The 15,280-nt window shown below is 36.2% G+C and overlaps 2 protein-coding genes across 3 annotated transcripts; one reads left to right on the top strand and one right to left on the bottom strand.

The window, feature by feature from the left end:
* Window positions 1-2,301: 2,301 nt before the first annotated feature.
* On the bottom strand, window positions 2,302-3,437 carry nkx2.2b (NK2 homeobox 2b). Its single transcript, XM_077219682.1, has 2 exons — window positions 3,245-3,437; window positions 2,302-2,810 (listed from the first exon to the last, which is right to left on the bottom strand). Exons 1-2 carry the CDS (start codon window positions 3,435-3,437, stop codon window positions 2,302-2,304), a joined length of 702 nt encoding a protein of 233 aa, XP_077075797.1.
* A 4,904-nt stretch (window positions 3,438-8,341) lies between these two features.
* On the top strand, window positions 8,342-14,419 carry pax1b (paired box 1b). Of its 2 annotated transcripts, XM_077219681.1 has the most exons (6): window positions 8,342-8,570; window positions 9,277-9,882; window positions 11,261-11,388; window positions 11,928-12,123; window positions 13,661-13,697; window positions 13,859-14,297. In XM_077219681.1, the coding sequence occupies exons 1-5, from the start codon at window positions 8,561-8,563 to the stop codon at window positions 13,693-13,695; spliced, it is 975 nt and encodes a 324-aa protein (XP_077075796.1). In that variant the 5' UTR covers window positions 8,342-8,560; the 3' UTR covers window positions 13,696-13,697; window positions 13,859-14,297. The 2 variants fall into 2 exon arrangements, with proteins under 2 accessions (XP_077075796.1, XP_077075795.1); XM_077219680.1 differs by lacking the exon at window positions 13,661-13,697 and having other exon boundaries at window positions 13,859-14,419.
* Window positions 14,420-15,280: the final 861 nt, after the last annotated feature.

Here is a 15,280-nt window from a genome sequence, read left to right as displayed (position 1 = left end):
GTAAACTAATTTTGCAATTAGGTAAAAAAGTATAGTGATGACAACTTACAATAGTATGGAGAATAAATTGTATCCACTGCAAGTGTATAGTACTGAATATTGAATAGCATGGGCCCATCGAATGTCTGTATCACCACTTGCATACTGTGAAAATACAGTGACCCAACTGCAAAAGCCAAAAAGGCTACAGTAAAAAAACTCTAAATTAAAAGCATGTTACAGTAAAGTACGCTCATAAGAGTTGTGCAACTGCAGAATCAAGGTCAGTGAGAGAGATTTTATTCTGCTTCAGCATCATGTGTTCATGTTGGTCCGGCCGGAGGAGTTTCCCCACTTCTCAGACAGTGTTATCTCTGCAGGAAAAGAGAAAAACCCTAAAGCAGATCCAGCCACGACAACATTCTCCACACATGCTCTTCCTCGTCCTCCTCCTCTTAGCCAACTCATCCTCTTCCTCCTCTCCCTCCTATATTGTGTATATATTGTATCTTATATATAAGCGTGAACAATTTTGAGTCGTTGTGTGTAAACGATGACAACTGTGTTGTAGTTGTGTTTTACTTGCGCCTACCTGTGTTTAGCATTTTGAAACGAAAGTGCATCACCAAAATGTGTTTTAGTGAGTGAGAATGTGTTTAGAGTTTTAAAAAAGATTTGCGAACAGTGTTTTAACTACCTGAACTTGTTTAATGTTTTACATAAAGAGTGATTTATTCGACAGATTGGTTTAGACCAAGAATTTGGTTCAGAGAATGGGGTTTAGTGTTTTAGCAATTCAGAAAAACTGTAATAATACACTGCTGCCACCAAGTGGTCATTGAAGAGAATGCAGCGCGTGTGCACCTCGAAATACGTAAGCATATTTACCAGCTTGTCAGTTCGTAGATCATTTTCGTAAAATAGTGACTTCGTAGTGACCTCAATTTCTTTCGATATTTTTATTTATTTTTGTTGCTACATAGCTAAATAAAACCAATTACTACCTGATTTCACAGCAGCACTGAAAGTAATTAATATATTATAATTGTATTTACAATATAATTTCTTTAAACATTTAATATATAAAAACGTTCCTTTATGAGTCTTTTCTAGTCTAACTTGTCTGTGTAGTTGGCCTGTATGGTTTAGTGTTTTGTGAAGCGGCTCCAATCAGCTCCGAAAACGGCGAGTGTGCAGAAAACATTCCAAACAACTACAAATAAATAAGTATTGATATTTTTGGTTAGAGCAATGCCCTTGGAAATCAGTTCTGGGGGACACGTAGGCATACATTAGTCAAAATTTTAATTTCAGTTCATTCGGAAAGATATTTATGATTAACTATGGCACATTTTTGAATTTCTGAACATTCATAACTTTCAAAAATATTTTTTTAAATACAACGACCTGCTCATTTAATCTAGCCTACGTATTTGTATATTTTTATAACTGCGCGCGCGTGCGCGCACACACACACATTTTATGGGGACTTTTCATTGACATAATGAATTATGAACGAATTATATCGTATATTCTCTCCCCTTACACTATACTCCACCGAAAACTTGCTGCATTTTTACATAAAAAAACTTATTCTGTATCATTTATACGTTTGTTTCCCTCATAGGGACCAAAAATGTCCCCACAAGGACAAGGATTTTGGATATTTCCATCACTGTGAGAACATTTTGTCCCCATAATGTAGGATTTATTTACCTGGACACACACACACACACACACACACACACACACACACACACACACACACACACACACACACACACACACACACACACACACACACACGCCTATATAAATGGGGGAAGGGTGGGGAGGTCAACAATATCGTTTTTGCAGAAGAAAAAAGTTTATTAAGTTTATTACAGGTTAGTCAGAATAATTTCAGTGTAAAAACAAAATAGAAAAAAATGATCGAGAACTATTCCCAATGAATTTCATAAACGTTATTAACTTGTCAGTAGGCTACGTATCGTGCTCTTTCTAAATTTAACGAAAACTAAAATATTTGTTTGTTGAAAGAATGACATTTACTGATCAACACAATGAAACATTTCCAGCATAAATATATCTACAAACAGCACGAGATGGTGGTGGTGGTGGTGACGATGATGATGATGATGATGAAGTCCCATTGTGCAATTTCTGTTTCATCGAATATAAAGCATTCCAACGGGGAGAAAACCTTAGAACATTAAAACTCATTCCAAAATATATTTCCAGATTGTAGAAATATAATTAATGATGCAACATGTGACGAAAACAACTGTGTATGTTGAAAGTTCCGCCGCGTAAAAGCTGTCTTCACCAGGACCAGGGCTGCAGGTGACCCAGATGATTGACAGGTGTCAGATGTGTCATGCAGATGTTATGACTGTGATGAATCTGGGGGAACTGCTTGATATTAAAAGCAGAATAGGGTGCCGCTGTAGTGATGTCCTGAGGACTGAGAACATGACACGCTCTTCCGTCCCTCACCAGGACTGGGAAAGACACGCGCCGTGGAGGAGAGAGCAGATACGAGTCCATTCCTTTCTCAGCCCGGGCTCTCTTCACTTTATACCGATGGTTCTGGAACCAAATCTTCACTTGCGTTGGAGTCAAATGTAAGAGCTCAGCGAGATGTTCTCTCTCAGGGGCGGATAAGTATCTCTGTTGTCTGAAGCGTCTCTCCAACTCAAACGTTTGCGTCTTTGAAAACAGGATTCTCCGTTTGCGCTTTTTCCCCGAGTCCTCCGAACTCTCTCTATCCCGATCCACAGACTCATCTGTGGACAGTTCTGGATTCAAGTCCTCTGGAGATGCTGATGGCACTGCTGAATATAAGTATAATTAATAACCTGTATGCGTCATCGAATTAGATGAAATTTATAACCAATTTCGAGACCATCATGCACTATAGGCTACTTTAAAAAAGGATTCAAAATGGGGTTTCGTAGCGATGCAATAACATTTCAGTAACCAGTTCTTAAAATAACAATTTTATAATATTTAAATAATCTGAATAACCTTTTCCCACTCACTTTGTGCAATAAAAATGCTAAATGTTCTTCATGGAACCATCGAGGCCATTAAGGAACCTTTATTCTTCTAAGCGCGAATTGCGTAAAACCATGACCATTTCTATTAAATTCCGACTTTTTTGTGCAATTTTATTGTTTTATTTAATTCGAATAAATTACTGAAATAGGACAGCAGCAGCTTGAAGTATTTATCTAAGTAGCCTAATTCAACTGCATAAACGTACTTGGATATGTGTGGCCACATGGAGATCCGAGCCAAAGCGCATCAGTGGAGCGGGACGCGTGCTGCTGGTTTCCAGAGAGTCCTTCATCATGCTCATCCTCAGTGTCTTCAGTCACGGATCCTTCGTCGCTCGTGTCCGGGAGGTCTAAAATATCACGGACAGAGAACCCTGACTTGCAATTCCTTAGGGACATTTTTCCAATCCAATATACAGTGACAGTGAAGTCTATCCAAAAAGCGTTCTGGTGAGTTGTAAATGAATATCCGTGGGATTGGACAGCGCGCGTGAACACGGATCCAGGCTCAGATCACAGATGCTCCTCGGATGCTATGCAGTGCTTGACCCAACCAATCCATTAGTCTGGTCCATTTAAGGTCGCAGGTGAGTGTTGGACCTGCAGAAAAGCCTCCCGAAAAGGCCTTGACGATCGAGGGCGGATCTCTGGAGTCAAGTGTGAAATAGTGAGTTGAGCTTCTATCAGCGGAACACCAGAAATGCATGAGTGGGATGAGGTGACACGACTAAAATGGGAGAGATCCCCCCCAAACTCATTTACATATCAGAAGCGTCCGTGGCACAAATGGAAACCCTCCGTTATAATTATCTTTAAAAACGCACGCCTTTTACATTGTAAGGTGTGATTGGTCGGAAACATTGTATGTTGTGGATGATGAGCTGTCCGTGTTTAAATGGGATTGTTTAAAATGGCAAGTGGCCAAATTATGGAAACCTTTTGGGTCAATATTTTGCTTAGAGCTTAAGTCAAGTACCAAATTCATCAAGCCACCGACCCATATTTGCCGACAAGAGCAGAATCCTGTTGTGACCTCCTTCAGAATTCATGTTATATGCTGTTGGTCATTGATGCTTAAAAGCTTTTCGTTGATAATGATGCATTCAGATGTTGTTAAATTAATGGTTGCTAAATCGACATACTCCACTGCATTGGTTTAGAATGATCACAAAGCGTTTATCTTTAGACCGAAAAACATAATTATATTTACACAAATGAGTTCTGAATCTGTTGCAGGTTTTTGGTTGAATTATTATGGTAAAATTTTACCAATAAAGTAGTTAACATTAGTTAATGTATTAACCAGCATGAACTAATGTTAAAACATTTGTTACAGTTTTTATTCATTTTTCTAAAAAAACACAGTAGTTCATTGTTTGTTCATTTTAGTTCACAGTGCATTAACGAATGTGAACAAATTCAACTTTTGATTTGAATGAAATAAATGTTGAATTTAACAATAATTTAGATCAGTGCTGTCAAATCGATTAATCACGATTAATCACATCTAACATATTTTTTTGTTTTTATTTGTGTGTGTGTGTGTGTGTGTGTGTGTGTGTGTGTGTGTGTGTGTGTGTGTGTGTGTGTGTGTGTGTGTGTGTGTGTGTGTGTGTGTGTGTGTGTGTGTGTGTGTGTGTGTATATATAATTATTATGTGTGCACAACACAACCATTTAAGCTAGACATGATTAATCGCGATTAATCGATTTGACGACACTCATTTACATTAATGCTGTAAATTTTACTCATTTTAACTTATGAAACCTTATTCTAAATTGTTTTCATTACTATTATATTTTTGAGTATACAAGTTAGTGCAATTAGAAGTTATGTTAGTAACTCTTTATAAGTTTTCTATTACTTTTTTTCGTTGTTGTGCGTTCTTCGAGAAAAGAACTATTTTGCTCAAGCTCTCTTTTTACTTCATTAAAACGCTCTTTTTATGTGCATATACGATTTTTCAAAGATTTGAATCGATCAAAATAGGAACGATTTTCTGATGATCATTTTACCCTTTTGTGCATTCGAAACGCCTAATTTAGGTATCTCTCCAGATCTATCCTGTGGAATAAGTTGGTGTCCCTGGTTCCTCTCTTTGACAGTATATGTGATGTGAATGTTCAGTGCGCTCTGCGCGCGTCATGGGTGGTCGGACTGTGCAAACACATCTACAAACCAACAGCTAAGCTCTGGACAATAGAGCAATGAAAGGCTCCCTCTGGAAGTTTTTGTGCTAAATCAGGTTTTGCATTTATTTGGGGCGCAGAAATAATGGTTGATTGACGCCCTCACACAATACACCCAAACTGGTCAAATAAAAGTGAGCGCGCTCCTTGTTGTCATGGTATTCAACTGGCCTCAATGCGATTCCTTCATTCATGTTTAGAGCTTCGACTGTCGCATAAGAAAACAAATTAGACATTCATAGCGAAATATTTGAAAGTTTTGTTTTTTTTTGCTTTAGAGATAGGCTAATTTCCTGCGCTCGTGCATGCATGGGGTTTTCATCTCCAACGACCCGACAATGAGTTAACTGGTGTAAGATCTGAAAAAGAAGCATTTGCTGTAATGAATAATAGAGCGAGAATGAGGACTCACTGATTTGAAATGCACACAAGCTCTAAAAAAAATCCCAAGGATGTTTTTTTAAACAAGCTGCAAATAGGAACAAAGTAGTGCGTCATCTGAAATGCACACATCTGGAATACGAAAAATCATTTAAAATATAGGCCTATAATATAATAGCCTACATATATTTGTGTTTTCCGATGCATGTAGCAATTGCTATAAAAGTTCAGTTTGTTAGAGTTAGTAGTCAAAACGTGCTACAGATTTGCCTATTTTTCTTTAAGTTTTAGTTGTATGATAAAGCACGACAGCTAAATATAGAATCGAAAAATTAAAAGATTTGTGTGTGCATGCGTGCTTCATGTATTGTGTGAGAGCGCCATCTAGAGAGTGAATGTGATGCTTTCAATTACTCTAAAAGAAAAAAAAACTGTTTTCAGACTGTAATTGTAAAATCTTTTTAAGTTCTGTTTGTAACATTTATCCGTATTGCTAATAATGCATGTTAGCGTTTGATATGCTTTTGTTTATGTTGACACATTTGTTTAGATAGTTATTTAAAGACACTACTTAACTAAACAATATAATGACATTCGGCAACAAGTAGCACTGTTAGTCAATAAGGACTTTCATTTTACAGAGACATCCACTGAATATTTTGCTACTCATGTTGACCCATGATGATTATTAAATGAAGTGAAAATTAAATTTGTATCTTTTTGTCTTTTACAGGTTTTTTTTTCAACTTCTTACACAAAAAATATTTTTATATCACACGAATTTTGAAATCTCTCACTCTAAGAGCAAAACTACACACCAAATCTCCAAAACCACAAGCTATTTCTCAGCCTTTGACTCAGTTTTTGCATAAAACACTTTTTTCATATTCTCTACCTAAAACACAAAATTCTAACAGGAAGTGACTTGCTTTCCTTTCCCAAACACAACCAATCAAAATGCTTCACTTATTCTCCAGGTCAAACACACACACACTCCTCAAATGTGCAAACACGAATTGCTTAACTGATCACTAACCAATCACTGCTTTACTGTAGTATAGGCCTATAAATAGGTCAAAGGTCAGATTACCTGTTTTATACAATGGATGCCAACAATGGACGGAGAGCAAGAGGTGGAAGAGGAAGTATGCTACTGTATTCAACAGTAATGTTTGGCCTAATTCATATTTTCGGTTTCTACATTGCATTGATGTTTAGTGTACTTGTTACCCCTCTCAGCAGATTACTTTCCCTGTAGAACCTTGTATTGAAATGTAGATATAAGCTTAAAAAACTAAAGAGCTTTAGATTTAGAACAGCAGTGAAAAATGTCCTATTATGAAAGAAGTGTTTGCCATTTGTGTGTGTGTTTAAAAGAGAGAGAGTGTGTGTGTGTGTGTGTGTGTGTGTGTGTGTGTGTGTGTGTGTGTGTGTGTGTGTGTGTGTGTGTGTGTGTGTGTGTGTGTGTGTGTGTAAAAGAGAGAGAGAGAGAGAGTTTGTGTGCATGTGTGTGTTTAAAAGACTGTGTTTGTGTGTGTGCTTAAAAGAGAAAGTGTGTGTGTGTGTGTGTGTGTGTGTGTGTGTGTGTGTGTGTGTGTGTGTGTGTGTGTGTGTGTGTGTGTGTGTGTGTGTGTGTGTGTGTGTGTGTGTGTGTGTTGATATGCAGTAATGAATCATATAGCCTATATTCATTACGTAATATTAAGTATATTCATAGAAAAATATTAAGCATTTTCGTTTATTCCTTTTTTTTTAATGCCTAAATCTCCTTTGAAACCTATAGACTAGGCCTATATTGAAAATAAATATATATCCTATTTTTTTACAGCAATGACCTAGATGTCTCAGTTGGCCTGTACATGTCTTGTATGTTTTGTCCCTGTACCGATTCAACATTTACATTCTGGAAAAAATATAATAGGATCCTAAACCTATAAATATTGGATGTTTGTAAAACCAATTCAAGCGAAGGCCTACATGATATATGCTTAGTTACAGTAGGATGGCAGTTAGTTTAGTATCTTCTGTGAAAGGCAAACAAATACACCCAGTAAAATCCTGTATATCGTGTTTTGAAGTCAAAGGCAGATGCGTTGGCGTTTCACTTGATGCGTGTAATTCCTAAATCAACCATGAGGTGGCGGTGCTGTCACACTTTTGCTCCTCGAGTCGAGACTAAATTCCCACTGCGTTTGTGACAATTAATGCATAAGTCACTTTTTCGTGTAAATAACATTTAATACATATTTGTTTCCCTCCACTGACACTACATTGATAACAATATCTTAAGCCTGCTATTAGATTATATTGTTTATTTGTTTTCAGAGTTCCAACTTTGCAAGTTCAAATTCTAAGGGAAAAGTGCAATCAACTTATAGCTTCAGGTTGTAGAAACATTGACAAGTTTTTTTTTCTTTTTTCACCACTTTAAAAACGCTTAAGCACTTGTTAAGGAGTTAGGCTAATTATTAGTCCTAAAGGTCTGCATGTTCTTTATTACATAACTCATTTGCATAAGCAATAGGCTAATGATATTAATGTAAATATTAAGATGTTGGGATTTTTTGGAATCTTGATATAACTTCGCTATTTAAAATACCACAATTTTCAGTGAAGTTTTTGTAGTCGCTTCTAAAATGGCAGGAAAAGTACATGCCCGATCCGATCCGTGATGAGGATCGGGGCGGAGTCACGCGCTGTCTGGTGTGATTGATGCTCGTGACGCGTCAAATTGAGCGCACGAGCCAGTCTCCAGGACGGACGCAGTTTCTCAAGTGGATCAAAGATTACTGTAAAAACCTGCTCAGTCCTAAACTCAGACACTTCAGCCATAAAAAAGAAGAAGAAGAGGGCAGTCCTAGCGGGAGACACGGGGAAACCTCTCCAATGCTGCACGGGACACAGCAGCAGTTAAAGGTTAAAGGAGCACAACCACTGTAGGGAAATATCACAATGCAAATGGGTAAGTTCCTCTTGATACGTTGGACAGGAATAGAAAATAAAATTCATAGATGCATCCACGCCGATCAAATGATCTAGGCTGTTAATTTTTGTATGCGAGTAGAAAATGCACACTTTTCTTATAAAATATTAGGCTATAAGTAGTCGATAAAGTAGGCTATCCAGACACACATTAGATTAAAGCAGGCCTGCTTATATTCCCAAACACTTTTTGCACTCTTAAAAATAGCCTAAATCTAAATCTTTTTTAGATATAGCCTACATATTTGTGTGCGTTTTATTCACTTGTGCCTATATGGTTTTTCCTCTTATTGTTTTTTAATGATGAATCTCCAGAAACCTCATTTGATCTCAAAGACACCTTTCAATAAAATAGTTCATGATATACGCTAATAATAGATTATAAAAATGTTAAAAGGTTCTGTTAAATCAACGAGAATTTATTTTTGTTGTTTTTTTATTATTATTTTGAGTGCATGCTGATCGTTTCATTCAGGTAAACGTCGAATTGCAAGACAAAATTGTAGGGTATTGTAAAAATATGTATATGTGGGCTAGTACTGTATGCATGTATTTATGCTGTGTTTATGTATTATCAACTTTACAGCGACCTTGAGCTTGGGAAAGGCGCTTTATAAATACAACTTAGGTCTATTATTAGCTATAAAAACGACAGTGTAAAGTTGAATATGATGCATATCTTGCAGATCAGACGTACGGGGAGGTGAACCAGCTCGGCGGTGTGTTTGTCAACGGTCGGCCTCTTCCCAATGCGATCCGGATCCGAATCGTCGAACTGGCGCAGCTCGGGATCAGGCCGTGTGACATAAGTCGACAGCTCCGGGTCTCTCACGGGTGTGTGAGCAAAATCCTGGCCAGGTACAACGAGACCGGCTCTATTTTACCTGGTGCTATCGGTGGGAGTAAACCCCGGGTCACGACGCCAAACGTGGTGAAGAGCATACGGGATTATAAACAGGGCGATCCTGGAATATTTGCTTGGGAAATACGCGACAGACTGCTGGCCGACGGAGTGTGCGACAAATATAACGTTCCGTCTGTGAGCTCCATCAGTCGCATTTTAAGAAACAAGATCGGGAACCTGTCTCAGCCGAGTCAGTATGACAGCAAACCCTCTCCACCGCAGATCTCCTATAACCCCGTGTATCCATACTCCTACCCGAACGCCATGTCCCCGACCGGCTCCAAACTGGGCAGTCCTCCGGGGGTGTCTGTCAGCCTGTCCCGGGCCTGGCCCTCCGTGCACACCGTCAGCAACATATTAGGAATACGGGCTTTCATGGATCCCGCAGGTATTCACACCTTCTGTATTAGCCTATCCATGGGTCGTCCTTATCGAAGCCGCGTAAACGTTTGGTACAATTTTACGCGCAATGCATGATGCTATTTTGATTAATAAGAACATATTTAAAAATATAAATGTATCATCAGCTAGATCTTACCAGTTTTTAGTTCAGTTGTCATCCAGCAAAAGTTCCCGTGTTGACGAAATATTGTCAGGGAATGCCAGCGTTTTGTGTTAATTTCAATAATTAAAGTTAAACTAGTAAATCTATCATTCTTGAAATCTGTAATTGTATTTTCACTAGTTAAATATCACATTCAGATTAAATTTTGATATCAAGAATTGATTTCTTAGTTGAAATTCCAATTTCACATATAGGTCTATCTGAAATACAATTCTTACAAGTAAAAATCATAATTTTTGATATCAATAAAACTTTGTTACTAGTAAAAAATTATTTAACTATTTGAAATGTTAATTCTTGATATCTGAAAAAAAATTCTGATAGCAATAAGAGTAATTTCAGATATCTAAAATGGCTTTCTTTTCATGACATCAGAAATTAACATTGTCAATATAGTGACAATGGAATTATTATCAAAAGTATTATTATCAAAGTGAACATTTTTACAAGTGGCAGTTCAATTGTTGATATCAAGAATAGACATTTCCACTAGTGACTCAATCAATGATATCAAAAATTTGATTTGAATGGCAGCCGATTGTGACATTTAACTAGTGAAAATACACTTACAGATATCAAGAATTATAGTTTTTACTAGTTGAAATGTTAATTCTTAATATCAAGTCATGACGTCATGATATCAAGAATGAACATTTTAACTAGTGAAAATTGAATTGTTGATATCAAGAATTCATATCCTGGAAAAGGATAAAAGTGAAAACGGCTTGCCATAATGGGGAATCGATTATTCATCTGGATTATTTCGCTGTACTTTTGTTCTGTTGCTTCTTCTTTCCGGAGATTAAAATATTTTCCTGTGTAATATTCCAGCTTCTTCAGATCAGTCTTTAGGTTCTTCTTAAAGCATGGTTACAGAGAATAAAAAATAAAAGGTTTTCCTATAAGGCATAACTGAGCTTCTGCTGAGCAGAATTTGAGGCTCACGTTTAAATAAATCAGACGCTCTCAGTCTAATAATGCATGTATAGAGTTTCTATTTCTAAATGTGACTAATGTTGTTTGCAGTATAGCAAGAAGACCATCATTTTCAGACTGATCCAAGAAGTTCAATTCTTTATCTCAATTTTTACTCCAAGATCAGAGTTGCATCATCGTGAAATCGCAATCTTTGAACTGCTGCTGTTAACGTGAAGCAGCTGCAGCTATTCAAATGCGTTTTGATTTATTTAATGTTTCACAGCCATCGCTGGAACAGAGAGTTACCAGCAGAAAATGGAGGACTGGACGGGCGTTAACAGATCTTCATTTCCTTCCGTGCACGGAGTCAACGGCATCGAGAAACCAGAAAGTGACATTAAGTACAACCAGGTGAACTTTTCATTTATGCTTTAATTATTCTAGCATGTGAGTGCGTAATTCATAAAATTACATGTTTAATTTCCAATATAAGCAAGCGATATATATATATATATATATATATATATATATATATATATATATATATATATATATATATATATATATATATATATATATATATAAAAGTTTGGGTTTTCGCAGTGATGTCAAAAAAGAACCATTTTGTGTCCCAATTTATTCTTGGTGTGAACTGTGAAGAATACTTTTTTTCACTGTAAAGAACCTTTTGTGAAATGGAACTAGATGCCAATAAAGAATCTTTATTTTTTAAAGTATTTTTTAATGTTCAAAATCTCTTTTTTCTAAATTGTTTATTCAGAATTGATCTTACGTTCCATCGAGTAATATTGCATAATCATTTAAAATGATCACAGACTTGTTAATTTCATTTTATTTCTCATAATATAATTTTCGGTTTTTGCCATTCTTTGTAGTTCTTCTCGGTCTAAAGGTATACAATTCTAAAGGATACCTTTAATATTTTTCAGGCTTCATCAAATCTATCGGGATATGTCCCCGCGTGCGCGTACTCCGCTAATCAGTACGGGGTTTACGGAGGGCCCGCCGGTAACTACGGGCACTGGCAGTCTCAGGGCGCGAGCCTCAGCCATCCGAACAGCGGGGCCATGATCCAGAGCCCAAACCTGCACTGCGCCATAACCTTCAAAAACCCGGCCCGGGACGGTAAGAGGCCAGCGGTCCTGAACACTCAGTCATCCACATGATAACCTCTGCAAACAAACAAGAAATCATTTTTCAAAAGTTTAGTAGAATATGTGTTAGTAGGCTATGAATTTGCAATAAACATCACAATAGAAACTTTAACGGAAAAAGAATGTAAATTCGCTGCATGAAAACATTCAGTTTGTAAGCTGTAGCCTAACTTAGGCAATAAAAAGCTAAAAAGTTTTTTTACTAACTAAAATAAATAAGTAGGCTATGTACCGCTAAACTGCTCAATTCAGTTGTAAGAAATTAATAATTTTATCCTTAAAATCGAAAAAATTGTTAATTCGTTTTTTAATGTCTCTGAATGAATGCCCTTTTTAAAAATACTAGATTGTGTTATTGAAGTCATTCCATAAGTTATTTGTTGCTGAAGCAACGTAACATTTGGGTTATTGTGGTACAGTGATACAAACTCTACGAAATCTAATTTAATCCTATAGGCTATATAATGATTTATGTGCTTGGATTATTTAGATCAAAACCAGACATGGTTTGTACTGATTATTGACTTCATCCGTCTTCCATGCCGCTTATGAGACGCGAGCAGTGCCGGATGATGACGTATACAGCAGGGTAAATTATATCAGAGTAAAGATGAACGTAATGAGAAAGTTCTGAGAATGTACTGGGAACACTGTAAAAAGTGACCAGATCACTTAACTTTTTTTTATTTATTTTTAAAGTGCGGAAACCTGTTGCCTTATAATTATTAATAAACTTCATGCCTAATTGAAAAAAAAATAAGTTGTGTGAACTTGACAATTCCACATAACTTTTCAATTAAGCAGTTAAGTTGTCAACTGATCACTTTTTAAAGTGAAGGTTATAGGGGAACGTTCTATTTACGTAAAGAAAACTTTCCTGCTACCAACATAGACCGTTTGGATGTCCGGGAACGTTCTGGGAACCAGAAACTAACGTTCATAGAACGTTCTAAAAACTAAAAATTGTTAGCTGGGATATTGTTAAGAACTCTATACGTTTACTGCAAAAAGGTTGATGTTTTTTATAGCTAAAAAGCGATCTCTTTTTATGAAGCAAGCGCTTATGATGCCATGATTTCCCTGCGTAAACAATAGGGCTATATGTTTATATTTTATGAAATGTTATGCTTTATGCTGTTCTTATTTTATATTATATTGCAGTTTATGTTAATTTAGCTCATTAATGTAGCACATTGATTGCATTATTTGCTGTGTTTACTGTGACGGCATGGCAACTTCGTCTTTACGCCATTTTATGCCAATTTTAATGCACACAGCTGCCAGTTCTATAACTTAAAGGGAATATTTCACCAAAAAATTAAAATTCTGTCATCATTTACTCACCCTCAAGTTGTTCCAAACCTGTATGAGTTTCTGTCTTCTGCTGAACACAAAAGAAGTTATTTTAAAGAATGTTGACAGTTAACAATAGCCTTTTTTTTCTAATGCCACTCAATGGCTATTTGATTACCAATATTCTTCAAAATGTCTTCTTTTGTTTCCAACAGAAGAACGAAACTCATACAGGTTTGGAAGAACATAAGGGTGAGCAAGTAATAATCTCTTTAATGTAATGTGTCCCTTTAAATTTACCCCCCAAAATTGCAGTGTATAGGTCACTCAGACTTTGTAAAGGAAGTTATCGGCTGAAAGGCTCATTTTCCTCTTGTTTGCTACATAAACACTCCTCTCTCTTTTGGCTCCAGCTGTAGAAAGAAAGAGTCCTCTGAGCAAACAGCAGCACAACGTTCATGGACTCTCAGAGTCATAAGAACACAAAGACCAGCAGAGAAAACAACTTTCATCCGTTCATCCTTCAAAGACTCGCTCGTCTGTAAATTCTGGATAAAACACACCTGAATGTTTCACACCATCATGGATAAGTGGGATCTGAAGCTGTGGAGACAGAGACACCACAGAGGATTTCTGCAATATTTGCAGTAGATTTTTTTTTTCTTCTTGTTCTTTGGTGTAAATAAATTTGGCGTCAGGCTGCAATATTGTTAGAGTCATGCGCCAGGAAATGAAATGAAACTGTCCATGTCATTGCATTTTCGTGGCTGTATGATATTGAATGGCCTATAGCCCTATATATATATATATATTTTTATAAATTCATTTCTGCTTAATAAAGGCATGTCAAAAGTGAGCTGTCTTTCATCGCATCAATTCTATCTCAGCGGTCACAGCTAACATGTTTACAGAGAGATTATGTGGGATTTCACGCTGAAAACCTTGTGAATAAACAGATGGACGATGCTATCAAACTGTTGTCACTGGTCCGTTTGTCTGACCTTAAATGTAAAAGATCTATACGATGAATAATGAGCATAATATATCCACTAAATTACTTTATAAAAATAGAAGTTTTTTGGCGAGTAATGAATGCGATCTAACATGCATTATCGTGTCTTAACACAGGCCTAGTTAAATAAATACACAAAACAAAGGAAATAGGCCTTACAACTATTAAATATAATACAATTTGAAAGAACGAATTGGAGAACAAACGAAAATGCATTCTGCATATAGCCTGGCTATACGGAATATTTCCAGATTATTATTTTTTTGCTTGCTGAATGTTGAAATTGAGTTAACATTTTTATTTGCTTTGTACTATTAAACGATATTATTTATTTTATTGGTGTACACTGTAAAAAATAAGTTGATCAATAAGTTGCTTTAGTTGCCTTAGCTCATCAAAATAAGTTAATCAATTTTTTTTAATTACAAGTTAAACAAGATTCAACTAATTTTAAAGTCAGAAATAACTTAAACATCCAAGTTGATTAAAAAATTTAAAGAAGCTACTTTTTTTACATTGGTTTATTTTATTTGTAATTTTATGCATTGAGCATGCAATATACCTTTCCACTTGTTGTTCGATTTTCTTTAAAAAAAAAAGAAAATAAGAAAGAATAATTATAATTATAATTAGGTTATAATAATAATGCCAAAAATTTGGGCTTTGGGTTTGACGTTTTAGCGCTTTTTGTAAAGAAAATCTGGCGTTTACATTTTTTCTAAATCGGCAAGACTGAATTCAGCACTTCAAAATCCCGCAAAATCTTTTAATTGTGACATTTTTGAGACTGTTTGATAAACTGCGTCTGTTAGATGAAGTTCAC

Source organism: Siphateles boraxobius, unplaced genomic scaffold (genome assembly GCF_051911475.1).
Source record: "Siphateles boraxobius isolate OS27281-9 unplaced genomic scaffold, OSU_SipBor_1 8, whole genome shotgun sequence".
In the NCBI taxonomy this organism is placed as follows: Eukaryota; Metazoa; Chordata; class Actinopteri; order Cypriniformes; family Leuciscidae; genus Siphateles; species Siphateles boraxobius.
This window is presented reverse-complemented; position numbering and strand designations above follow the sequence as displayed.

What these genes read in the sequence shown, in the direction of transcription:
- nkx2.2b (XM_077219682.1), bottom strand. Translation starts at nt 3,437, where the DNA reads ATGTCCCTAAGGAATTGCAAGTCAGGGTTCTCTGTCCGTGATATTTTA. An exon ending in ATGTGGCCACACATATCCAA is followed by an intron (nt 2,811 to 3,244) that starts GTACGTTTATGC and finishes TATATTCAGCAG; the next exon opens with TGCCATCAGCATCTCCAGAG.
- pax1b (XM_077219680.1), top strand. An exon ending in GGCTTTCATGGATCCCGCAG is followed by an intron (nt 9,883 to 11,260) that starts GTATTCACACCT and finishes AATGTTTCACAG; the next exon opens with CCATCGCTGGAACAGAGAGT. An exon ending in CAAAAACCCGGCCCGGGACG is followed by an intron (nt 12,124 to 13,858) that starts GTAAGAGGCCAG and finishes TTTTGGCTCCAG; the next exon opens with CTGTAGAAAGAAAGAGTCCT.